Below are 26,509 nucleotides of genomic sequence, written 5' to 3'. Positions count from 1 at the left end.
GACAGCTTCAAGGGAGGACAGAGCTCTCCAAGACAGAGAAAGAAAACAAATCCCTCTCCTGCAGTCTGCTCTCCTCAATTTCCTTGGCTCGGCTTAACAAAACCCGGGTTTTTGTGCTAAAAAGTGAATATTTACCAGCACTGCACGTCCCTGAACTCTGGTCACCCCCTGGGAAGCTTCATGACTCCATCACATCAAACAGCAAAATGTGCCAACTCAGACCTTCCCTGAGTGACGGAATTGTCCCGAATAATTGTCCCTGGCCCGGCCCTGCCCTCCGGGAAAGGCACCTGGAGCAGAGCAGCCGCTGCTGGTGGGATGACCAGAAACAAACCCCGTGTGTGAAGGCACCAAGAAAGGCAGGAAAAGATCCCGGCCGCTGGCGAGGCCTCGGGGCTGCTCCCAGCAGGGCTTTCCGAGGTATTTTATTTTTAGGGCACTCGGAGCCGCAGACAGGAGCGGCCGTGCCAGGCGGGGTCACCGGGAGCTGCCCCAGCCCGACCCCAACCCCGCTGAGGATGGGCAGGACACGCTGCCCTGCCCCTGGGTCCCCTCCCCGCCTGGCAGGGACACGAGGGACAGCAGAGGAGCTGGGAACGGGGAGCCGGCAGAGCCTGGACGGGATGGATGCATTCCTGCCCTCGGGGAGCATAGCAAGGGAATGAGACACAGACAGCGGCGAGCTCCAGCTCCAGCACTGACTCACCTCCCTCCTGTGCTGTCCCACAGAGCAGCGGCGGGGCCGGATGGAGATCAAAAGGTAATAAATCAGATCAGAACAACTCAGGTTTGATGTTTGAACCAGAGATGGAAGAGATTCGCCACCTCCCCCGCCCCAGTCGGGCAGCGGGGCAGAAGGAGCTGCCTCGTTTCGGAGCTTTGCCAACACACTTGTTTGTTTTTTCCCCTCCTCAAGGTCCCAGCTGTTAAATCCATGATTGCAGGATTTCCCAGACTCACTGAAAAAGCACGTATGCCATTGTATCCCACTGCTGGAACAGGAAAAAGCCTGAAAATCTGAGCCACAGACTCCGAACACACAAGGTCTCCTTACAACTGACGTTTTCAAACCTCATTTTTCTTTCAACAGTTTCTAAATGGTTCAGAGTTTTGCCTTTCAGCTTCCCCAGAATTGTTCCTATCCCAGTGTCCCACGGTGGGGGAACTTTTTTTGGCATCCAATGTCCCAGAGCCATTGATGTGGCCACTGACATCCCCAGAGCCTCCGAGGGCTTTGAGCCACCGAGCCCTGATGGAAGCTGGGTCTTGACTCCGATCCTGGGCCAGCCAAATGTGAACACAGAAACCAGGATCAGTCCCTCGTGCTCTGGCCACCCGAATTCCCCATCTCTCAACGCAATTCCAGGCCCACAGTGGCAGGAGGACGCGGAGTTTCTCTCTTTGCTGCTCCCCAGAGAACACGGTGTCGCACTGAAACGCCCCTGCCAGCTCAGAGCCGCCCAGGACAGCAGCCAGCACCCAGCCAAAGCCTCTCCCTGCCCCGGGGAGGTTCCCAATGAAGCCATTTAATAACTGCAGGAAAAGACACGCTCCCATGTGCCCGTCCACGCTCAGCTCCATCCCTGCTACGCTGCTGCAGGATGAGGCTCAGCCTTGGGCCAGCCCTGACACCGGGACCTGTCCCTTCCCAAAGGACACATCCAAGGGTTTGGGACCCTGCTCGGGACCCACCCGCTCCCTGCTGAGCTTCCAGCCCCACTGCGGGAGCCTCTGCTGCCATTTTCACACTCCCACTTCCTGCTCGCATCAGGCAGAGAGTGGGAAGTGCTGAAATCCTCCGACCCTCGCTGCGAACCAGGAAGAGCCTGAGATCTCCTGAGAAAGGCTGAGATTTCAGGCTGGAACCCTCTGCGAACATCTGGTCAGAGGCAGCGCATCCGGACCCTCTCCCCATCCTCCCGGAGCTCCGTCTGCTGGAACAAACCCGGGGCAGGACCGCTCGCAGCTCATCCTGTCGGGAAAACGCTACCGCAGAACCCAAACCCTCCGGACACTCGCTGCCCTCCCTCTCCCGTCACTGACACCTCGTTTGTCCTGCCCGAGCCGGGTCCAGCACATCCCACCCCTCCTCTGCAGGAGTCTCCCGACATCCCAGTACTCAGCAAAGCCCCCAGACCACAGATAACAATTTTAGCATGGAAAGAAAGGGTGGGAAGCTGCTTTCCGGGATTGCCAGCACAGGGCAAACCTGGGATGGGGCACAGATCTGTGGGCTGCACTGGCCCGTGGCTCTGGCAGACGGATCCGGGCTATTTGGGGCATCCACAGCTCTTTTCCCAGTGCACATCCTTTTCCCACAAAGTATTTGGAAAGAGAGAGAGAGAGAGAAAGAGGCGCCCTTGCAGCAAATGCAGCAAATGCAGCAAACGCAGCGGTGCTGCTGCTCCTCTGCCCTCACAGCCCCGCTCGCACCGGCCCTTCCGAAGGGAAATGCAACAGGATTAGCACAAAAACATTCCAGCAAACCACAGGCTCGGCTTTGCCACATCTGAACGCTCTCGAAAGCAGCCACAGATCCGCGGGCCTGGCTGGACGCGGCGAGCTGGGGATTCCTGAGCCTGAGCTCTGTCCCCCAGCTCTGGCAGCTTGTGCAGCTGAGCCCCGCAGCCACACGCACCCATCCCACGGGACACGGGCTCCTCCGGGATGGATCAGCAGCTCCGGGATCCGCCGCCATCCCCCGATGCTCCTCCGCTCCCGGGGGTGACAGCCCTGCCAGCAGCTGTCCCCTCGATATGGGGTCACCGACACCCCAGCGAGCCCCGGCTGGAGATGCAGAGCCCAGGCAGGCACTGCCGGGATCCGACAGCCCCGGGATGGGCGCTCCCCGTGGAACCCAGCCCGCTCCCGGCTGCGGAGCTCCCGGGGCCGCACGGAGCGCCCGTTCCCTGCCAGCCCCGGGGCTGCGGGAGCAGGGGGCGACAGAGCTGGGGAGGGGCCAGCAGAGCCCCTCGGAGCGGGGGCTGCTCCCTCCTGCGAGAAACGGAGAGGGGACAAGGACCCCACAACCCCCGGGGGTGACAGCCCCGCGGCTGCCCCCCGGCCGCGGTGGAGCAGCGGCCGCCGCGGTGTCCGCTCGTCCCGGGGTCCCGGTGCCTACCTCGGGCTGGCGGCGGCACCGAGGCGATGCCGGAGCGTCCTTGGGCGGGGGCGGCCCCGGCCGGGCCGCGCGGGGACTCCGCGGGCTTCGGCTCCACCTGCGCGGCCGCTCCGGAACCGGGCGGGCCCGGGCGGGCGGAGCGGGGCGGCCCCAGCGGGAGCTGCGGGCGGTGCCGCTCCGCCCCCGGGACGGGACGAGCCGGGACCGGACGGGCCGGGGGCGGGCGGCGCGTTCCGGGTCAGAGCTCCGCCACACGAGGGACCGGCAGCGGCGACGTCCCCGGGAATCGAGCGCTGGTGGCTGGATGCTAAACTTGACCCTGAGCCCGTCCGTCCCGGCTGCTGGCGGAGCCGCCAAAGTGCTGGGAAAGGGGCGGCAGAACGGCAGAACATGGGGAGAGCTCCGTGCACGGAGCTGGAACCGAGCGCTTCCAGCTGGCACCTGCCCGTTCCCGGTGTCTCGCTCCCTGCCCGGGCTCTCCCTCGGCCGGGGGGACCGGGACGAGGCGGTTCCACCGCACCGGGGCGGAACGGGGATGAGCCGGGGGCAGGAGAGCCGGAATATCCCTCGGGATGAGCTGGGCAGGGAACACAACAACGGGAATATCCCGAGGGATGAGCTGGGCACAGAACAACGGGAATATTGCGAGGGATAAACTGGACACAGAACAGCGGGAATATCCCAAGAGATGAGCTGGGCAGGGAACAGAACAGCGGGAATATCCCGAGGGATAAACCGGGCACAGGACAGCGGGAATATCCCACGGGATGAGCAGAGCAGGGAACAGAATAACGGGAATATCCCTCGGGATGAGCTGGCCACAGAACAGAACAGAACAGAACAAAACAGAACAGAACAGCGGGAATATCCCGAGGGATAAACTGGGCACAGAACAGCGGGAATATCCCGAGGGATAAACTGGGCACAGAACAGCGGGAATATCCCGAGGGATAAACTGGGAACAGGACAGCGGGAATATCCCGAGGGATAAACTGGGCACAGAACAGCGGGAATATCCAGAGGGATAAACTGGGAACAGAACAACGGGAATATCCCGCGGGATGAGCAGAGCAGGGAACAGAACACCAGGAACATCCCCCCGCAGTGACTGGGGGAACAGAACAGCAGAAAGAAAGAAACGGAACCGAGTTCAGAGGGAAGGAGGGAGGAGCCTCAGGGGCTTCAAATCCTGTCCAAAAGCACAGCGAGACCCCGAGGTTCCCCCGCTGGCAGCGGGGAGCAGGCGGCTGCTTGGCCGCAGCTCCTCGGAGAGGGAACAGCTGCTTTTCCAGGAAATCCAAAGCGCGGGGGGAATTCTCCAAGCACCGAATTACACTTCTCTTTTCCAAGGAAGAAATCTCTTCAGACTCAGAGCAGATCGCTGCCGGCTCCCGGGGTGAGGAGCTCTGCTCAGCTGCAGCCCCGCGGTCTCTGGGCTCAGCGGGTGGAGTTTCAGCATCGGAACACGGCTGGGCAGGGATGTGCTTTTGCTGAGTTATTTTGTTCGTTTTTATGACACCAAAACAGCTCTGGGAAGTTACACAGCGAGCCCGGGGGCCGGCCCATTGTAACCCCGCTTGCAGAGCGGTTATTTTTGAAGCTGGGAGGTTTCACAGTGCATCTCACCCACCTCCAGGGCTTTCTCTTTCCCTTTAATTTATCCCCGTTCTCTCCAAGATCAGCCTTTCCTTCCCTTTCATTTTCAAAGCCGTTTGGAATTAATTTCATTTCCACTGTGGATCCACAATGAAACCTCACAACCATCACAAACATCACCTGACATTTCAGCCCAGAGCAGCGACTGCGGCTTTTTTAATAATTCAGAATTACCGGGGTTACACTTAATGCCTCTCCGATTTGGAAAATAAACCAGAAGCCTCAGCTCTGGTCCCTTCAGAGCCCCAGCAACACCCAAATTGCCCTGACACGGTTTTAGTGACTAACAGCTCATTCTGAGAACAGTCAATGACTTCACAACTGAGTCCCAGCGGGCCCCGCATGAGCCCACTCCTGGGCTAATTATAAATAATAAATAATATTATTTATTATCAATAATAAATAGTAAATAATAAATAATATTATTTATTATAAATAATAATCAGTAAATAATGCATAATAAATAGTAAATAGTAAATAATAAATAATATTATTTATTATAAATAATAATTAGTAAATAATACATAATAAATAGTAATTAATAAATAATGAAATAATAGATAATAGAATAAATAATATTATTTATTATTAATTATGTATTATTTAACATATACTTTAATATTTTAATTATTATTTAATATATTCATTTATTATTTAATATTATAAATATATATAAATAATAATATAGGGTATTATAATATATAATATATAATATATAATATATAATATATAATATATAATATACAATATACAATATACAATATACAATATATTATATATTATGTATTATATATTATATATTATATATTATATATTATATATTATATATTATATATTATATTATATAATAGCATTATTAATGATATATAATATAATTAATTATATATAATTAATTATATTATGCTATTATATAATTCTTGTATAATATCATATATATAACGTTATATTATATTATACAATAATTATATAATAGCATAATATAATTAATTATATATATATATATAATAAATAATGATAAAAACCTGGTGGTTTTTATTGCCTGGGCAAGGCTGCAGAGCCGCCACTCAGCATTAAAACTTCTTGACTTTCATTCAGTGGAAGTCAAATTATTTCTATTTCAATGCAAATGTGGGAGCGTGCAGACACTCTGCATACAGGAACCTGAATAATAAATGAGTTTTCTCCTTGTCTGGCCCCTCCTCTGCCTCCTCCGTGGGGACTTGGAGACCTTCAGCACCCTCAGAGAAGCCAAGTGGCTCCAGCAGCCGCGGCATTTCCCCAGCAGCCCCATCCTCTGCTCAACATGTGCTCAGGCAGCCCAAAAGTTTGTTTTAAATAGACACTCCTTGAATAAAACCTACAAAAATACCCCCATGTCCTGCTGCCGGGCGTGAAACCACAGCACGGCAAAGAGGAACCGTCAACTTCAAACCAAAAAAATGGGTGAAAAATAAAAATAAACACACTTCTGCCTTCCTCAGCCTCCTGCTGCCAGCGTTGCGCAAAGAGAGCGGAGATGGGAGAGGAAGGGGCGATTCCAGGGGTGGGGGGCTCGTCCTGGGCCTGGAGCCCCCCCAGGGTCTCTCAAGGTCTGGAGCCCTCAAGGGTCTCTCAAGGTCTGGAGGTCCCTGGGGGTCTCTCAAGGTCTGGAGCCCCCCGGGGTCTTTCAGGGTCCAAAGCCCCCCAGGGTCTCTCAAGGTCTGGAGCTCCCTGAGGGTCTCTCAGGGTCTGGAATCCCCCAGGGTCTCTCAGGGTCTGGAATCCCCCAGGGTCTCTCAAGGTCTGGAGCTCTCCAGGGTCTCTCAAGGTCTGGAGCCCCCCAGGGTCTCTCAAGGTCTGGAGCTCTCCAGGGTCTCTCAAGGTCTGGAGCCCCCCAGGGTCTCTCAAGGTCTGGAGCTCTCCAGGGTCTCTCAAGGTTTGGAGCCCCCCAGGGTCTCTCAAGATCTGGAGCTCCCCGGGGTCTCTCAAGATCTGGAGCCCCCCAGGGTGTCTCAAGGTTTGGAGCCCCCCAGGGTGTCTCAAGATCTGGAGCTCCCCGGGGTCTCTCAAGATCTGGAGCCCCCCAGGGTGTCTCAAGGTTTGGAGCCCCCCAGGGTCTCTCAAGGTCTGGAGCTCCCCAGGTTCTCTCAGGATCTGAAGCCCCCAAGGGTCTCTCAAGGTCTGGAGCTCCCTGGGGTCTCTCAAGGTCTGGAGCCCCCCGAGGGTCTCTCAAGGTCTGGAGCCCCCCAGGGTCTCTCAGGATCTGGAGCTCCCTGGGGTCTCTCAGGATCTGGAGCTCCCTGGGGTCTCTCAAAGTCTGGAGCCCCCCAGGGTCTTTCAAGATCTGGAGGTCCCTGGGGTCTCTCAAGGTCTGGAGCCCCCCGAGGGTCTCTCAAGTTCCAGAGCCCCCCAGGGTCTCTCAAGATCTGGAGCCCCCCAGGGTCTCTCAAGATCTGGAGCTCCCTGGGGTCTCTCAAGATCTGGAGCTCCCCGGGGTCTTTCAGGTTCCAAAGCCCCCCGGGGTCTCTCAAGGTCTGGAGCTCCCTGGGGTCTCTCGAGGTTTGGAGCCCCCCAGAGTCTCTCAAGGTCTGGAGCCCCCCAGGGTCTCTCAAGGTCTGGAATCCCCCAGGGTCTCTCAAGATTTGGAGCCCCCCAGGGTCTCTCACGGTCTGGAGCCCCCCAGGGTCTCTCAAGGTCTGGAGCCCCCCAGGGTCTCTCAGGATCTGAAGCCCCCCAGGGCCCCTCCAAGCCCGAAGCCCCCCGGGCACCTTCCCCCTCAGCGCTCACGGAGCTTCGGTTCCGTCCCCAGAGGAGAGAAAAACATTTGCTTTAAAAACAGGAAAATGTGATTGTCAAACCACAACAATGGGCTGGGAAGGGGCCGCGGAGGCTCCGAATTTCGCTCCAAAACACCCAACGAGTGACTCAAAGTTTCTGCCCCGCGCCCTCTCCCGTCCCCAGCCGGGACTCAGTAGCCTTTAATAGGCCTTTAATAAAGATTTCCCTGATAGTGGGGCATGAAATCCACCCCTGGACATCCTGGATGAGGTTTTCAGGTACAGAAAAACCCGGTGGGTTCCTCTCTGCACCCTCAGCCAAGCACAGCCCGACTTGGAGAGGCTTTTCCCAAGGACAGGGAGTGACAGGACACGGGGAATGACTTCACAGTGTCAGGAAGGAGATTCAGATGGGTTTTTAGGGAGGAATTCCTCCCTGTGAGGGTCCTGAGGGCCTGGAACAGGGTGCTCAGAGAAGCTGGGGCTGCCCCTGGATCCTTGGAAGTGTCCAAAGCCAGGCTGGACTGAGCTTTTACTGGGTTTTTATAGATTTCTGCCTTTCTAATATAACTTAAAAGCAGCTCCCACATGGCAAAGCCAGGGAAGTCCATCACACCTGCACATGGAGCACTCCCTCCTCCTCCTCACCTTTTTCTTTAGAGAAGCTCAGACCAAACAGTTTCACTGAAACCGATCGTAGAAGCTTTGCCAATGTTACTGGGAATTGTTTCTTTCCCTTCATTTAAAGCCCAGAGGGTTTGTAGCCAGAGAAGGGAAGGGGATGAGGTGCTCCAAACAGAGCTGTGCTGCCACATCAGCCCTCCAGAAGTCACATCCAGAGGTCTGCAGGTCACGGGATTCAGCTCCAAGGGTCCTGACAACAGTGCCAAACCCTCCAGTTCATGTCCTGCTTCCCAAGCCAGGCTCCCCCCAGCCTGAGCTCAGCTTTCTGGACAGTCCAGAGAAGCAAAACCCAGTTGGGTTTAGCTGGAAATTCCCAGGAGGGGGTGTGGGAGTGTTTCAGCACTTTCAGCGCTTTTGAGATAGGACAAAACAAATTCTTCCATCACAGCATCCCTCCCTCCCCAAGCCGTGGTGCTGTGAGCTGCACTTCTCTGTCCTGATGCGATTTCCCATGCACAGAAACAGAGCCAGGAAGCACCAGGGGTGGCAAGAGAAGGGAAAAAATCTGGAACACTGCCTTGGGATGAAGGAAGAAGAGATGCCCCCCATGTCCCAGCTCCAGTGGGTGTCCCGGGCGAGGGGAGCTGGGTGAGGAGATTGTCACAGGCTGTGTGGTGAGAATCTGGAGGTGACAATGTCACCTGCACTGTCACCCATTCCTTTCCTGGCTGGTGTCACCCAGAGCTCCAGAGCAGCCCCTCAGTGTCCATCAGAGCATCTCACAGCTGCCTGAAACACCTGAGGCTGGACCTGAGGCTGGACCTGAGGCACCTGAAGATCCCTCAGGAACAACACGGCTCAGACGGACACAGACGGGTCCATGGCAGGGGTGGAACTGGGTGATCTTCGAGGTTCCTTCCAACCAAAACCCTCCTGTGCTGAAGGTCCCTGAACCCCTGCGTGCTCTGGGTCCCCAAACACCACCCCAGCAACCCACCAGAGCCTCCTCTTCTCCAAACCCTTCTCTCCCCTCCACCTCCACATCTCCTCGACCTCCAGCTCAGGCCTGGAGATGCCCAAACGCCCTGGCAGAGATGGAGAGCAGGAGGACAGAGATGCTCAGCAGAGAGCAGAGCATAAAGAAACCCCCCAGGGAGATCTGAACACAGAGATGGGTTGGGGAGCCTGGAGAAGATTCCCCAGGGGCATCAGAACACAGAAGATGAATTGGGGAGCCTGGAGAAGATTCCCCAGGGATATCTGAACACAGAGATGGGTTGGACGAGGGGAGCCTGGAGAAGATTCCCCAGAGACACCAGAACACAGAGATGGGTTGGGGAGCCTGGAGAAGATTCCCCAGCGACATTTGAACACAGAGGATGGATTGGACGAGAAGAACCTGGAGAAGACTCCCCAGAGATATCTGAACACAGAGGATGGGTTGGGGAGCCTGGAGAAGATTCCCCAGGGATATCTGAACACAGAGGATGGGTTGGATGAGAGGAGCCTGGAGAAGATTCCCCAGAGACATCTGAACATAGAGATGGGTTGGAGAGCCTGAAGAAGATTCCCCAGAGATATCTGAACACAGAGATGGGTTGGGGAGCCTGAAGAAGATTCCCCAGAGATATCTGAACACAGAGATGGGTTGGATGAAAAGAACCTGGAGAAGACTCCCCAGGGACATCTGAACACAGAGGATGGATTGGATGAGAGGAGCCTGGAGAAGATTCCCCAGAGACACCAGAACACAGAGGATGGGTTGGACGAGGGGAGCCTGGAGAAGATTCCCCAGAGATATCTGAACACAGAGGATGGGTTGGATGAAAAGAACCTGGAGAAGATTCCCCAGAGATATCTGAACATAGAGATGGGTTGGGGAGCCTGGAGAAGATTCCCCAGGAACATCTGAACATAGAGATGGGTTGGGGAGCCTGGAGAAGATTCCCCAGGGGCATCAGAACACAGAAGATGGGTTGGGGAGCCTGGAGAAGATTCCCCAGAGATATCTGAACATAGAGATGGGTTGGGGAGCCTGGAGAAGATTCCCCAGAGATATCTGAACACAGAGGATGGGTTGGGGAGCCTGGAGAAGACTCCCCAGAGATACCTGAACACAGAGGATGGGTTGGACGAGGGGAGCCTGGAGAAGATTCCCCAGCGACATTTGAACACAGAGGATGGATTGGATGAGGGGAGCCTGGAGAAGACTCCCCAGAGACATCAGAACACAGAGGATGGGTTGGACGAGAGGAGCCTGGAGAAGACTCCCCAGAGATATCTGAACACAGAGGATGGGCTGGACGAGGGGAGCTGGACAGGACAGGTCGGTGCCGGTACCTTTCTTGTCGCCGCTCATCGGTCCGGTCAGAGACCCCCGAGGCTCCCGTCGCTGTCCCACAGCACGTGAGGGTCCCCAGGCAGGCAGAGGAACTCTCTGCTGTGCTCTGTGCCGTGCGTGGTGAGCAGCCCAAGCCCAGCTCTCGAGTTTTTCTCCTCGGCACAGTTTCCATGCCTGGTTTCAGAATGACAGGCCCTGCTGCCGGCTGCCCTCGCTCGCTGCACCGGCGGCTTTATCTCGCATCCTTTCATTTTACTCTCACACCCAGCTGGGGACTGACTGGTTTCAAAATAAAATGAAGCTGCCAGAAGCTCCTGGGGCTCTACCAGCCTTTTGCAAATGCTTGGAGCTGCCACAGAAAAAATGGGCTGTGTCCATGAAAGCTCCTGCTGGCACAATTGGCCACCCAGGGATTCCTGGACAATGAATTTCCCCAGGAGCAGATGCAGAAGATGCCCAGTTTAACATCTGGGTGGTGCAGGGAGGCTAAAATTGGAGCAGCCTTGGAGCCACCCACGCTCACCCAGGAAGGGAAAAATCCCTCAATCCCAGAAGTTCAGCTCAGATTTCCCCCAGCCTCCACCCGGGCCAGGAATGGCTCCGATTCCTGAGACACGGAAGGAGAAAGGGGTCACTGATGAGTGGAAAAGGTTTCCTCAAGGGGAGGCTGGAAAAGAGCAGGAATTGTCCCAACTCTCCTTGCTGGAGGAGGAGAACCTGGGCTGCTCCTTCTGCTGGCAGGACCCCGTGGCTCAGATGATGGGGCTGTGTCTGTCCCCCACCACGCCGCTGGAAATTGGTTTTCTCCCTGTAATTGCCCTTCTGTTCACAAACACTAATGTGTGCTTTTAGTCCAAATCACTTTTACTTTAGGTTAAAGGCAAATGAGGGCAGAGCCCAAGTGAAGCTGCCACGGGGCACAAGGCTCGTCTGTCTCCCCTGCCGTGAAATGAATCGACTCCCACTCAGGGACAGCTCTTCCCAAGGAAGGACCTGCACTGGAAGTGGTCCCAGGGCCATTAAATCCAGGTCTGATCTCTACACGAGCTGAGACGGTGCCAAATTGTCCCCAGCATCCCATTCCTGGAGCATTCCCCACTGTTGTGTTTATTGCTGGAGAGCAAAAGCCACCGGCTGCGACCTGGCACATGAAATTAGAGGCACAACCAGCGATGGAGCCGCTCTTATTCTGGGGATAAAACAAGGAAAAGTGCTCAGTCCTCACATGAAGGAGGATCCAAATCCAGCCCTGCCTCTGAGAGAACTCAGGGATTCACTCTCACAGTGACACAACCCGAGCTGCACCATCGTCCTTCATTTTCCATCTCCAGGTGTGTGAGAAGAGGATGAAAGAGACTGTCCCCAACAGAAAAAAATGGTTTTAAGAAACGAAGGGTCAAATTATCTTCTTGTGCAACACCACTGCAACCTAGAAAATCTAAAGCTGCAGGACATAAATCAACCACCAACTGCCTGGGGTTAAAGAGAAACTTCCTCTGGTAAGAACCTATTGCATAAGAGCCTTAACGGGAGCTGCTGCCTCCCGAAATCTCTGTTAGGAAGGGGTCACTGGGCTGCAGGGCTGGATCTGCAGGATCCTTTCTGTGCCCTCTTGCTCTGATCCAGATTTTGTCCCTTATTCCAGCCCACGAGCCCTGGGGAGAGGCAGCAGGGCCCAGCTCTGGGCTGGGATGATGGCAAAGCTCGGCTCAGGCTGAGCTCGGTCCCTTTCTGAGCCCTGCACCAAGGACCAAACTGAACCAGTTTAAAAGTTTAAATTTGATATTTGAAAGAATTTCCTCCATCTGAGAGTGGCACAGCCCTGGCAGAGGGTGCCCAGAGAAGCTGAGGCTGCTCCTGGATCCCTGGAAGTGTCCAAGGCCAGGCTGGACGGGGCTTGGAGCAACCTGGGACAGGAAGAACCCAGCACATCCCAGGCTGAGCTTGAAGGTTCCTCCCAACCCAAACCTTTCTGTGGTTCTGTGATTCTCTGATTTCCCTTCCCCTTCCCCTGCTCCAGCTCAAGTCCTGCAAAATTTCAGCCTCTAAACTCTCCAGCCTCGTGCTGGCCATGACCACACGTGTCCACCTGGCCACTGGCCACCAGCTCCAGGTCCAGAGCTGCCCAGCAAAGCCCCCGGCCCTGAGCAGCTGCTCCTTCCTCCCTTCCCAGCCACCCCCAGCCCTTCAACGAGCTCAACTCATTCCCATCCACCACTTCAGGCTGAAACTCGGATTATTCACATTTTAACCCTTCCCTTACTTCCTCCCTCCCATAAATACGACAGAAACCAAGAGAAATCACAGCGAGGGGCAGCCACCAGCACGGGGAGCACCAAATTGTGCCAAAAAAGGCCCCGGGAGGGGTTATGGAGAGCTGGAATTGGGGTGCTGTGCCGCGGGGTCCGAGCTGCCGCGATGTTTGTTTGGTGACTGTTCTGCCACGGTTATTTTTAGCCGGTGACGCCCGGGGTATTTCGCTTCAGGACGTCCGGTCTGAGCCTCTTTCTGGGAATCCCACGTTCTCTAATTGTAAACAGCCCCATTCAGTCGCTCTGGAGAGCGAGAGGCCCCGGCTTGTGTCAGGTGTGAGTCAAACAGGAAACTGCTGCTGCTGCTGCTGGGCAGGACAGAGGGGTTCAGTGTGAAAAAGTGCCCTGGATGGAGCAGCAGCACCGGCCCCAAGGCCCTGCTCGAGGATCTGACCCAGCCAGGATGCTCAGGACGCTGCTCAGGAGGTGCTGCCCACGCCAGGGTTTGGGCTTGCAGCTCCTCCTCGGCCGGGTCACCCAGCGGTGCCTGTGCCAACCCCTCTGAGAGACAAAGTTTGGCTGATTCTGAGGTTTTCTGCTGCTTCTGAATGTGCTGATGCTGTGGGAAAAGGGTTCTGGAGCATCAGAAAGCTCCAGCCCAGGTTGGACAGGGTTTGGAGCAGCCTGGGATGGTGGAAAGTGTCCCTGCCCATGGAAGGAGGGTGAGATTTAAGGTCCCTTCTAACCCAAACCATTCCGTGGTTCTGTAGCTGGGACAGGAGGGATTAACAGCAGAAAGCAACGCTCCCAAAAGAGGCTGAAGGAAGGTCTGGTAGGAACCTGAGCTCCATGGAGCATCCACAGGGGCTGAGACCTCCAGGACACCCCAGCACATGGCAGAAGCTCCCTGGAGGGAGCAGCAACCCCGGCACCAGCGCAGGGGGAAGGTGCACGTTGTGCCCATCTCTTATCTGACTCATTTCAGTGTCTCTGGGGAAACCCTGGCACTGATAAACAGCTCCTGCTCCCTGCCTCCGCCTTCACCAACCGAAATCTGGAGTCTATTTTTACCCCAAAGCACCCACTGCAAGGGGGGGAGGCTGCAGAGGGGCGAGGGGTGGGTTGGCACCGCGGGGACGGGAGGGTGGCACTGCCAGCCCCGCTTTGGAGCCCGAGCTGGCTCCTGGTGCCTCTCACCGGGCTGATCTGGCTGTGGCACTGCCAAAGTGGGACCAGAACGAGCCCTGCAGGTGCTCAGTGCCCCACATGGGCTGTGCAAAACCAAACTGCTCCAACTTTTCATTTCCCAGCACATCCCCCAAAGCTGACCCTGTCCCATCCCTGCCACGGGATGTGAGGCCTTTGGTTCCATCACTTCTGGGCCAGCTTTTTCCAGCTTTAGGAAAATCTCTGTGGCCAGGACTCCCAAATATCTTTGGATTTCTCTGAGTGGTCCCTCCAAAGGCAGTGTGAGCCCCAGCTCGGGTGTGAGCAGAGTTTGATTCTCCTGCTGGCCCTTGGGGAACATTTCCTCCCATTTTCTGCCTCTGCTCCTCACACGGATTCTCTGCCTCTCCCCAAAATGCTTCAGGTCATAAAAACACAGGATGAGTGGGGTTGGGAGGGAGCTGAAAGCTCCCATTTCACCCCCTGCCATGGGCAGGGACATCTTCCCCCATCCCAGGTGGCTCCAAGCCTGGTCCAGCCTGGCCTTGGACACTTCCAGGGATGGAGCAGCCACTGCTGCACTGGGCACCCTGTGCCAGAGCCTTCCCACCCTCCCAGGGAGGAATTTTAAGGAGGTTTCCTCTCCTCGGGGTGTTCCAGCCCACAGCACAAAGCTCAGGGACAGAAATAGCTCAGGAGACACAAATCAAGCTGGAGAAGCAGGTCCCCGTTCCCCCAGCAGGGAGTCCCAGCCCAGGCAGGGGTGAGCAGGGGGGTTCTGCCGCTGCCGGGTTCCTGCTCCGGCTGTTTCTGCTCCGTTTGCAGAGATGTGCTATAAAACCTTCATTTCCTGACACACATGGGATCAGGCCAAGGGGTCGTGTTTTGGACAACCTGGCTTTTCCATGGCAACCGGCGGTGATGTCAGCGCCGTGCAATGATCCGGAGGGGCCTGGGGAATGGAGAGTGCTCCAGGAATGGGGCAGGAGAGGGGGCTGAGGTGGTGGGGGACACGCACAGGGCTGGGGCTGCATGAGAGCAGCCCAAGCAAAGTTTTCCTTGGATGGCTCCGAGCACAAATAGTGACCCAACTGCTGTGGGGCTGGAGCAGCTGCAGCTGAGAGCGTCCTCCCTTCTCCCTCCTCCTGCAGCTCCCAGCCCTCCCTCTGTGCATCCCCAGCCCCTGCAGCCAAAAGGCCCCAGCTCTTGCCCAGCTCTGCCTAAACCCTCTGACCCTCTCCACCCCATGCAGGGGCATTTGCAGGATTTGGGGGCTGTGAGCAGCTCTGCTGCCCCTTTCCCGGCTTTTCCCCTCCCTGCTTTGTTCCTGCAGCCGCTGCTTCTTCCCATCACAACCCCCCTCCCCACAGGGGAGCCCCTTTACAGCAGCCAGATAATTAAAACCTCGGGCAGAGAAGTTCTTTCTGCTCATGGCCACATCTGCTGCCCCGGGGCTCCCACGGCTCTCGTGCCTCAGTGTCTGTCTGTCTGTCTGTCTGTCCGTCTGTCCAGGCTTCCTGTGGCTGGAGCCATCTGATACTGCAGCGCTTCACCTCTGGGCACGGTGCTGAGTGAGAGCCTGTCTGGGTTTGCTGCTGGAGGATAAACACGCGGAGTAACAACATCCCTGTGTGCTGGGAGCTGCCAAGGAGCCGCGGCTCTGCCTGTTCAGGGTTCGAGGGGAGAACCTGAGCGTCTCCTTTCCACCCCAGAAACGCCTGCACAGAGAGACCTCGGCTCGAGCCCCATCCCTGACTCCTCTCTGGTGTTTTGTGGGACTGACCTGGGCAGATGCAGAGCTTAAAACCACCTCTCACTGTCCCAGGCTGCTCCAAGCCCTGTCCAACCTGACCTGGAACACTCCCAGGGATCCAGGGCCAGCCACGTCCTGTGCCAGGGCAGCCTAGGCCAGGGCCTTACCACCCCTCACAGGGAGGAATTCCTTCCCAAAATCCCCTCTGACCCTGCCCTCTGGCAGTTTAAAGCCATTGCCCCTTGTCCTGCCACTCCAGGTCTCTCTCCATCCTTCCTGCAGCTCCTTCAGGCACTGGAAGGCCACAGTCAGGTCACCCCAAACTTTCTCTTCTCCAGGATGAACAACCCCAATTCTGCCTCAAGGTCAAGGCACAAGGAAGGGCACCAGGAGGTGAAGTTGGCAGGGGTGACCCAGATGTGGTTTAGCTCCTCGTCCTGCCCTGAGTGACATCAGGCAAAAGTGGGTTCTGGTGACCTGGGACAGACCTTCCCCAAAAAAACCCAACAAAAAAATCTTCACTTCAAGGTGAACCAAGCAACTTCTCAACAGAACCAGAGGATCTGAGGCTAAACAGACCCATTTTCATCAAACAGCATCCCCAATCTGCTGAGTGCTGACTCCAGGCTCTCCACGTCCTCCCCACAGGGACCCAACAGCACCAGCGCCGCTCACAGGGGAAGGGGAAAAAAAAAAATACAAAAGGAGAGAAAAAAAAAAAACCCAAAACAACACCATGTAAAACCTTCCAAAAATGTTGCACGGAAAGTGGCCACTCAGCAGAGCGAGGTTTCCTGCGCAGTGAGAGTTGGCCGGGGACAGAACAGGAAATCACTGCTTCCTGCCTGCAGAGGAAGCGCCTATCGCATGCCCGTGATCAAAAACAAACAGCACTTCAATTAAACAAACAAAGGACCGAAAACTTCAGCAGCTCCAGCCTGGGTCGGCTCCAGCCGCAGGGAAATGGGTCCAAAAATAAGAGGTTTGTAACCTTGAAGAGGTTCTTCACCTCCTTCCCCTCGCTGCACGCGGGCGTGGGAGGGACGGGGCAGCTCCGGGCTGTGAGGGCACTCCAGGGATGGGGAAGAGGGTTCTGCTCTTGGGTTTGGGGAAGGAGCATGTCTGTCTGTCCATCCATCCATCCATGGATCCATCCATCCATGGATTCATCCCTCCATGGATTCATCCCTCCATGGATCCATCCATCCATCCATCCATCCATCATCCATCATCCATCCATCATCCATCCATCCATCCATCCATCCATCCATCCATCATCCATCCATCCATGGATCCATCCATCCATCCATCCATCATCCATCCATCCATCATCCATCCATCCATCCATCCCTCCATCCATCCCTCCATCTCTCCATCCCTCCATCATCCATCCAATCCCATCCATCCCAGGGTCCCCAAGCCGAGCCCCAAATCTCCAGCATTGCTCATTCCCCACGTTCCCGATGCTCTGAGCTTTTCCAAAGCCAGGCTGGCTGGGAAAACTGCCCTCCCAGCATGGAAGTGAGCACAGAAAGGCAGAAATGGAAAAGCCAAGGCTGTCCTGGGACTGTGTTTGTGTCTCTCCACCCCCCAAGCAGCACCTGGTGACCCCCGAGGCTCCATCTCCTCCTGCTCCACCCTCAATCCAGAGGTGCAAGGGCAGCCCCTCAAATCCCACCGGGCTCCATCTCCTCCTGCTCCACCCTCAATCCAGAGGTGCAAGGGCAGCCCCTCAAATCCCACCAGGCTCCATCTCCTCCTGCTCCACCCTCAATCCAGAGGTGCAAGGGCAGCCCCTCAAATCCCACCAGGCTCCATCTCCTCCTGCTCCACCCTCAATCCAGAGGTGCAAGGGCAGCCCCTCAAATCCCACCGGGCTCTGCTGCAGGTTTGTACCAGGATGGGTTTTTCAGGCACAGGGAATTCTTCTCCTGTGAGTCCTGCATTTAAAAGATGCCAAAACAACAGCAAAGCAGCTCCAGAACGAGGGAATTCCAGAGTCACTGAGAGCCCTGCGATGTCCTGGACAGCCAATTCCAAGGATGGGGGAATGTGTGTGGCCACCAGGGTCTTTCTGTGTGGCCACCACACAAAACTTCATTATTTAGCATTTTGCTGGTGATCTGAGACCCATCAGGTGCAGCCACCACTAAAGGCTGAGCTCAGACACGATTTTTGTCGCCTCACCCGCCTGGTTTGCTCAGGCAATAAATAACTTTACCTGTTTCCTGGCTCTAGGGCTGCTGGCTGCTTTTATTTGCTTTGAAAGTAAACTTCCTGATGAATTAGCCAAGCCTAATTAGTGTTTATTTCAAGTGCATCTTCCTGACGATGCAAACACAAAGTGTGGCTGTGTCTGTGCAGGACACACCGAGGGGCAGATGGAGATAAAGTCATGGAATGATTTAGGTTGGGAAAGGCCCCCAGGACCATCAGGTCCAGCTGTTGATGCCACATCTGGGCAGCCACCTCCTATCACCTCAACCCCAACGTGCCACCAGCTCCAGGTGGACATTTCCAAGCACTTTTGTCCCCATTTCCCACCCACATGTGACAACCCCAAGCTCAGCTTCACCACGGGAACGTGGCTGGAAAGCCAGGACAAGGAATGACAAAATCCCTGTGAATCCTTCAAGACTCCAAGAAGCTCCCCCTGAACGTTCCCAGGGATGGGGAGCCCGGCAGGGAACAGCCCCCGAGGTTTCCAGGCATGGTTTGAACCCAGAGCTGCTGTGCAGGAGGAACAACCTCTGAACACTCATCTGAGGCTCCCCAAACCATGTCTGGTCCTTCTTCTGCAGCACCTCAGCCCTGGCCTGGCGCATCCAAGCGTGGCTGTTCCTCCCCTGGCTGGAAAATCCATGCAACATCCCTGGAAAGTTGATTGCTAATATGGAAATGCTGGCCCATTTCCTCATTGTGCCAGTGCCAGGAGCAGGGATGAGCTCCTGGAGGCTGCCAGGAGGGGACCAGGGCACTGAGGTGGGGGAACTTTCAGTGCTGGGGAAGTTCTCGTTGCCTCCTGAAAAGCTCCTTTAAATCTGAAGGTTTCATCTATGTTTCTATTATCACAAGTCAGCTCCTGCTGGAGAAATTCCCATCCCAGCAGGGGCACAACAGCTCTGGAGGGTTCCTCCAGCCATGGGCCTGAGCCCTGCTCGGTGTCAAAGCTGGACAAGCTCATTTCACCCACCTCATTCTGCTGCTTTACAGCCCAATTTTATCCACGTCCTTCAGCTCAGCCCGTGGGATTTAAGGTCACCTTAAATCCAACACCACCTTTTCCATTGTCAGGGAAACCAGAGAGCTGCCCAAAACTGCTGGATTTAGTAGAGATCAAGGACAAATGATACAAACAAACACAGCTGCACTGGGACAGAGGGAACTGGTCCCAGTTAGACCAGAAATGGGATTTTATGGAGGGGAAAAAACTCAAAACTCCATCAAACCTACTCTGAGTTATCCCACGACAGACTGCACAGGCTCTCTAAGGACTTTGCACAAACCACGAGCTCTGCAGGTCCCCTAAAGAGCTTCCAGTCGTGTTTTGAGCAGTTCTGTGCTGCAGAACACAGGAGAATTCTTACATTTGTTCCACAAGAACATGCTGTGCTCCAGCAGCTACCTGAACCGCCACAGAGCCCCAGACGGTCTTAGTGAAGCCCTAACGAGCAATAAAAATGTTCTTTTATGCCTTGTTTGATCATTCCCTGTTTACGAGGCCCAGGATCCTGTGAATCATGTTTTATCCCAGCCAGCAGACACTGGAGACGCCCGGGATGAAGAGGAGAAACTCAAAGAGGGAGGGGGGCACCAGATAACAACATCTGGGCTGTGTTTGGCCGCATGAAATTCACTCTTCAGCCCGGGGCTCATCCCACTCGGGCTGTGTGATCCACCACAGGTCCCCACGTCAACCAGTTCCAGTCTCCTGGGAGGGTAAAGGGAGGGATCCCGTCCTGGGAGATGCAAATCCAGCAGCAGCTTCGTGGCTTGTCCCAAATCCCCTTCATTAACGCGCTCCTGCCGAGCTGTCCCGGATTTCGCCTCCCGCTTTTTGCGGGTGAGACGATCCAAGAGGATCCCCGGGGTAAAGCCAGAGCCCAGACAACTCTCACACGGCTCAGGCTGCTCCCCCGCCCTCCTTCTGCACCCCGAGCACCCCCACGAGGCTTCTCCCGGTCCGAGCCTTCCCAAATTCCGCTTCAGCATCCCCCGGAGCGCGCAGCCCCCAAGGGAAGAGCTCTTCCTCCCGCAGCCCAGCGCAGTCACGCCTGATTGCATCATGTTTGTTTTTCTTTGCCTTTCAGGTCAGGATTCCTCCCACCTTGCCCAGAGCCAGGTTTTGGCCGCTCTCACACGGCGGGGAGCCTGCGGTGACCCAAATCCAGGGACGCTGCTGGGTGGCGAAGCCTTCTCCAGCACGGCTTGGCTAGAGCAGCATCCAGGGGGGGACAGAGTCCGGCGGGGACAGCGGGGACACTTCCCCGGGAGCTGCTGGATGGGTTTGAGGGGATTTTACACTCGCAGCATCCCCTCCTGAGCTACCTGATCCCCTCCTGAGCTACCTGATCCCTTCCTGAGCTACCTGATCCCTTCCTGAGCTGCCTGATCCCTCCTGAGCTGCCCGATCCCTGCGGAGCCGGGGATGCGGGGAGCGGCTGCTTACTCACCCTGGCTTTGTCCTTGCATCCAGAGGAATTAAAGCCCTTGGAGAGGAGGTCTCATTGTTCAAGCTGTGCTTAAGGAAGGCAGCTGCTTTCTTTATATCTCAAGATTCACTAAAGTTCAGGAAGAGGGAGAGAGAGAGAGAGAGAGAAAGAGAGGGGACGGCGAAGGGGAGGGACTGAGCGCAGGGCCCAGAGGCCGTATAGAATGACAATGGAAGGAAATGCTTTATCAAACCTAGAAAGCCAACCCTGCCCTGGGAACACAGAGGGAGAAAAAAAAAAAAAAAAAGAAAAAAAAAAAGGCAAAACTTGCAGAAGAAAAGCGAGTTCGGCTGCCCCGAGTCCCTCCCTTAGAGCGGAGCCCTCCCCCCCAGCCCCTCACTCCCAAACACAATGAGAACCCCGGTGGAAATCCTCAGGACTTTTTTTTTCATTAAACAGAGAGAAGTTTCAGTTCTTTTTTAGTTAAAAAAAAAAAAAAAATAATAAATCCGACAACCAAACCCTTCCCGGGAATGGGAATGTGACGCTCTTCCCCCTCCCCCGGCTCCAGCCGTCCAAGTTTCTATGAGTCAAACGTTTGCAATGTGTTACCGAAATGTTACCAAGCTGGAATGCAGCATCCAGAGGGTTCAGCTCATAAAACTTTTGTTTGTTGGCCGGGAGAAAGTGTCACCGGCACAGAATTGGGTTTTTTCCTCTCCTTCCCTTTTGTTTTTTCCCAGCTCGCAGAGGGTTAAGTGCTTGTGCAGAGCTGACACCCGATGACGGTGGCATTAACCCAGCGCTCCCGGTCCCAGCGGGAAGGGAAATTGCGCTGTTTAGAGAGGAACGAAGGGAAAAGGGGCAGTCTGAGAGAGCAGGTGGGAAATAAATCCGTACACACACAAAATTCCCGAATGGTTTGGGTTGAAAGGGGCCTTGAAGCTGATCTTGTTCCACCCCTGCCATGGGCATGGACACCTTAAATCAGCCTTAAATCAACATTAAATCATCATTAAATCAGGTAACTCCAAGCCCCATCCCAGGGCACAGCCAGGGACAGAGCTCAGCTCCTGAAGCACTTCCCAGACACGAGCTTTGGGATTTTGGGGTGAGAAAAGTGTTTTTGGGGTCAGAAAAGTGTTCTTTCCTCCTCTGACAGTCCTGAGATGGGAACTTCCCCCCAAGACAGCGACATCCTGGGCCCAACTTCATCCAGCAGTGCCTGCTCTGGATCTGCAGGAATGCTGAGGGATGGGGACACAGCTTCATCTTCTGGATCTGCAGGAATGCTGAGGGATGGGGACACAGCTTCATCTTCTGGATCTGCAGGAATGCTGAGGGATGGGGACACAGCTTCATCTTCTGGATCTGCCAGGAGCTCAGCTCAGCAGCTCTGGGCTCTGCTCCCACTGTGCTGGGAGCACAACCTGGAAGAGCTCCTGAGGATGAGGAGTGCAAGAAGGAAAGCAGGAGAGTGAGGACTGTCCTGCAAGCCTGAGTCTTGGCAGGAGGTGGCTCCTTCCACCTGGAATTCCACCTCCAAAACCTTTCCGAGGGCGTTGCCTTCACCTTGCTGAAGGACCTTGAGGGTTCAGCTCCAGGAGGAGACAGTGATGCTCTTCCTGCCTCACCCCCACCCCATCCAACAGCAGCAGGTGGCCTCATGTGGGACTGGCTTCGGGTTTTGCCTCTGTTGGAGGGAAGGGAAATGTCCAGCAGGCAGGAGGATCCTCCCGGGAGGATCCTCCACCTCTTCCGCTGAGGCTGCCCTGCTTTGTGCAGAGAGCACAGAAACTCTCCCAGGAGAGGAGCTGGGCTCCCTGCCCTGCTCCTGCCTTGGAGAATCACACTCAACCTGTCCTGGAGATTCCCAGCCCGAGCATTAATTATCCTTTCATGCTGATGGGAGAAATGGCAGTGGAAAGGAAGGATCGTGGTCATCCTTCTCCCACCTCTAAAAGCCCGGAGACACCAGCCCTGCAGAGGTCCAACAGGTGAAAAAACTTCTTCATGGCATTTTTATGGCACTGTTATCAGATAAAAGAACCTGATACTCTGAGACAGGAGGAAGAAAAACAAACAAACAAAAAGGTAAAATAAAGATCAGAGGGAAAGATGTGAGGGGAAAGGCAATGATGTGCTGAGGAGGGAGCTTGGCCAGCAGCCAGGCAGGACTGAGTGCCCAGGACGGGGTCACTCCTGATCCTGTAATGAGCCACAAACTTTTGCCTACTTGGATCTTTGCATCGTTTGCATGTGAGGTGTAAGGACAGGCAGGAACTGCCAAAAGGAGCTGCTCAAAGGCCAGGAGCAGATAAGAGTTTAACAAAGAGATGTTTCCAGACCTAAGGAAGTGATCCTGGCTAATTGAGATGACTGACCAAGGTCTCCCAGGAGGAAAAAAGAGGGTGAAAGATGAAAAATCTTTGTGTTTCAAAGGTGAAGAGAGCAGGAAAGCTCAGCTGGGAAGGTGGGAGGTGTCTCTGCCCGTGGCAGGGGGTGGGACTGGGTGGATCTTCAGGTCCCTTCCAAACCCTTCTGTGATGAGCAGGGTCCTGTTCATATGCTGGAAAACCCAGGCTGCTCTTTCTGTCACCAACCAGGCCAGAGCCAGCCCCAGATGGTGTTTAGGGCATAAAAAGGCAGAAGGATTTTTGGAAAACCTTTGGGTAACACTTTGAGCTTTGCTGAAAACCCCAATTCCCTCCTCCAGAACCTCCTCCCTTCCAGTCCAAGCACAAGGACCGAGCTGTGCTGCTGGGTCCCAGGGCTCTGAACCCACCCAGACCCTTCCCACCTGCCCTGACGTGGTGCCAAGAGCTCCCAGCAGCCACAATCCTGCTCCCACATCCCCTGAGATCCCCTCCCTGCCCCAGGAGAAGGGAAGTGCCAGAAGCAAAGACACAAAGCAGAGCAGCCGTGGCTGAGAGGCTGCAGGAGCAGCAGATGCCCGAGGCAGGGAAGGGGAGCTGCCTGCAGCCACATCTCTCCATAGAAGGCAGGGAAGGAGCAGGTTTGTTTCTGCAGGAGGAGAAGAGTTATGGCTGCGAAAAACGGAGGCTAAAAATACCCCGAGGAGCTGGGAGGTCACTGGGGAGAGAGCACGGCACAGGTGGGGACATGGATGGGACAAAGGTGGCAGTGCCACACATGTGGCACCCTCAGAGCCACTGCAGGGGAGGCTCAGAGCACACAAGGGGCAGAATTGGGGTGAGCAGAGCCCTGCCTTGTGCCCGTGTTTGAGGCTCTGAATGCAGCAGCCTGGCTCAGCCTCTTGGTTGGGAATTTGGACACGATTTGAGCCCCAGAAATGCCCTGCAGGTGCTTCAGCTACAGAGTGAATCCTACAGCAAAATTGGGATTGTGCAGGGAATGGAGAAATTGACCCCCAGGGGGACTCTCAGGGTGTCCCTGAGCTCGGGCTCAGCTGTCCCCAGTCTCTGTGTGTGTGACAAACACCAGGAGCGATTTGGATGTGAAATGTTTGTGCCCCTCGCACCTCTGAGCTCAGAGATCTTCCCAGTGGGATGCACTTGTTAACTGGGAGCAATCCCAACACAGATTCCTGCTGGGATGTTCCTGCTCAGCCCTGGAGGGGAGCACAGCCAGGTTAAACTCACCTGTTCCCCCAGCTCTGAGCTTCTAAGGATGGAGAAGGCATCACCAACACCCAGCATCGCTCCACATCACGCCAGCACCGCCCTGGAGACCTCACCCACCGGCAAATCTGCTTGAACCATTTCCCATCTCGAGTTTCAGCTGGAGAAAAGGCATTTAAAAATCATTTCTCCTCTTTTGAAGGGGCTGGTCCCTGCGGACGACTCTGCAGCGAGGGCGTGAGGAGGATCTCGCCTGGCCTGGGTCCCAGTAAATCACAGTTCAGAGACAGCTCAACTCCATTTTCTGATTATTAACCCCAGCCCTGCTCATTTGTTTGGCTTGTCTGAGGCTATATATAGTGATGGGTGCAGGCATGGCCAGGGGGGAATTGTGTGCAGCTGTTCAACACAGCCCCCCACCTTCCCAAAAAATCATTTAGGGGGAAAAAAAAAATAAATAAAAAGCTAACAAAACAGGAAGAGTATGGCTGGGAAATGAGAAGCAGCTGTGAAGAGGAGGGAGGAGGTGTCATACAGGGAGGATTGACTTCAAACCTTGCAGGAAATGTATGAGAAATTTCCCGGCCACTTTTGTAATCCATCATCTCCCCCCACATCGTGGCTCTTGGCTCCTGCCACGCCTGTGAGTGCCAGGGCCAGGAGCATCTCAGGCTGGACTCAGCAGGAACATCCACAAAAGGGGCTCTTTGCTCTGGCATTGCCATCAACAAGGTCCTGCTGTGCCTCTGTGACAGACCCAAATCACCACAGATGGATGAAATGGCAGCAGCAGGCAGGTGCTGAACCAAGGGAGCTCCAGGGCTGCTTCTGGGAGTTTCAATAAGGGAAAGATTCAAACACTGGTGGTGAAACACTCTGAACATTTTCATGTTCTAAAGGAAGACGGGACCAGGATGGAAAAATAGAGCTGGAGAAACACGGAGGTGCCTTGCTGAGATCAGTGCCCCCTTCCTGCCCCCTCCAGCCACAGATCCTGGCACAGAGCAGCAGGAGAGGCTCCTCTTCCTCATCGTGGCTCATTTTGGAGCTGTCACAGAGGGGTAAACCAGGCAAGGTGATGGGCAAGGAGTGGCCTTGTCCCTGTCTGTGTCAGGGACACCGAACGAGATGAGCTTGGAGTCCCCCAACCCAAACCATTCTGGGATTCTGTGATTTATTCCCCATTCCTGGAGCAGCTCAGAGCTGGGAGGGGAGCTGAGGGAGGGAGTGTGACTTCCTCTGAAGCCCTGGTACCCGGCACAGTGGCACTGGCAGGGGCTGGCCCCAGCTCTTGGCTCTCCACCAGTTCTCCTGGTGGCTTTAACGGCAGCACCGACACCTGAGCCGCTGCTGGGGCAGGTGCTGCAGCAGTTTAACGTCTGATCTGGGGGCAAACCCGGGCAGGGAGGCAGTGCCAGTGCCCAGCTCATGCCCTGCTTTGGGCAGGGATGTCAGCCAGCCAGGAAAACCCCAGAGCTGACCTGGAAACCATTGACAGGTGGGATCTGTGCTCGCTACCCCAGAGCCTGCACCCTTTGCTCGCAGCTTCCTGTTTGCCCGCTGGCTTTGGGGTGAGAAGGGCTGGGTTTGTTTTGGTGCAGCACAGGCTGCTCCCAGCGAGGCACAGCGACTTGGCTTCCCCAGGGCTGTGGTTTTGGCAGCTGCTGGCCCCGGGCTGTGCCGCAGTCAGGTGCTCAGAACCGCACGGTGCCAGCGGGAGCGGAGAGGAGCCGACATCAAGGGGCTCACCTGCAAAGGAAGGGGCTCCCAACTGAAGAACTTGTGGCCACCCAGCCCAGCCCTCCCTGCCAGCACCAAACTCGGGTTCTGCACCTGCTGAAGATCCAGAGGCTCCTCCCAGGTCCTCGTTTGTTTCTCAGCCAAACACGAGCAGAGGTCTGGGATGGGAATGGGAGAGCAGATTCCTGCTGAAGGTGTCTCAGGCTCACCAGGATTTTCACCCTTCCAGGGTGACAGGATCTGTCAGTCTCCACCTGTGGGTCCTGGGGAAAGAGTGCTGAAGTCACAGAATCCCAGAATCCCTGAGGCTGGAAAAGCTCTGCAGGATCATGGAGTCCAACCTGTGCCCAAATCCTCACCTTGTCACCCAGCCCAGAGCACCGAGTGCCACGTCCCATCCTTCCTTGGATCCAGGGATGGGCACTCCAAACCTCCCTGGGCAGCCCCTTCTAAAGCCTGACCACCTTTTCCATGGAGAAATTCATCCTCAGAGTGCAGGCAGAGCTCAGCAAGGCTGTGCCTCCTGCCCTCCTGGGGGGTCTCTAAGCCCAAAGATTTTCCTAAAGAGAGAGGAGAGCTGGGACAGCCCTTGAGAAACTCTGGCTCTGTGCAAACACATTTGAAACCCAGAACTTCTTTTCCATCCCAAGTTTGCAGCAGCCTGTGGGGATTTATGGCCTTGTTTTGCTGCTCCATCTCAATCCCACGTGCAGGCAGGAGAGGGAGAATGTGGGGAGAGAATCTGATTCACTGTGCAAATCCCCACTTGGGAGAAGGAGTTTGATTTACCAAGGCCAGAGGTAGTAAAGAGCTTGGACAGGAATTTGCATTAAACCTTTGACACA

General features: G+C 55.2%; 2 protein-coding genes across 4 annotated transcripts in view; both read right to left on the bottom strand.

Moving 5' to 3' along the window:
• HDAC7 (histone deacetylase 7) overlaps positions 1-20,520 on the bottom strand; it is a 67,530-nt gene extending 47,010 nt beyond the window's left edge. Inside the window, exon 1 of one of the 2 annotated variants that reach the window (XM_058861341.1) lies at positions 20,344-20,520. In XM_058861341.1, the coding sequence (XP_058717324.1) occupies positions 20,344-20,362 (19 nt within the window). In that variant the 5' untranslated portion in view covers positions 20,363-20,520. Of the gene's footprint in view, positions 1-3,121; positions 3,248-20,343 lie in introns of those variants that run through there. The other variant, XM_058861344.1, reaches the window with a different exon arrangement.
• A 294-nt stretch (positions 20,521-20,814) lies between these two features.
• LOC131590951 (uncharacterized) lies at positions 20,815-26,004 on the bottom strand. 2 transcript variants are annotated; one of them, XM_058861375.1, is made up of 3 exons: positions 25,758-26,004; positions 23,946-24,084; positions 20,815-22,380 (listed from the first exon to the last, which is right to left on the bottom strand). In XM_058861375.1, the coding sequence occupies exon 3, from the start codon at positions 22,264-22,266 to the stop codon at positions 21,343-21,345; it is 924 nt and encodes a 307-aa protein (XP_058717358.1). In that variant the 5' UTR covers positions 22,267-22,380; positions 23,946-24,084; positions 25,758-26,004; the 3' UTR covers positions 20,815-21,342. The 2 variants fall into 2 exon arrangements, with proteins under 2 accessions (XP_058717358.1, XP_058717359.1); XM_058861376.1 differs by lacking the exon at positions 25,758-26,004 and having other exon boundaries at positions 23,946-24,677.
• Between the last annotated feature and the right edge of the window lie 505 nt (positions 26,005-26,509).

This window comes from Poecile atricapillus, chromosome 35, assembly GCF_030490865.1.
Source record: "Poecile atricapillus isolate bPoeAtr1 chromosome 35, bPoeAtr1.hap1, whole genome shotgun sequence".
In the NCBI taxonomy this organism is placed as follows: Eukaryota; Metazoa; Chordata; class Aves; order Passeriformes; family Paridae; genus Poecile; species Poecile atricapillus.
This window is presented reverse-complemented; position numbering and strand designations above follow the sequence as displayed.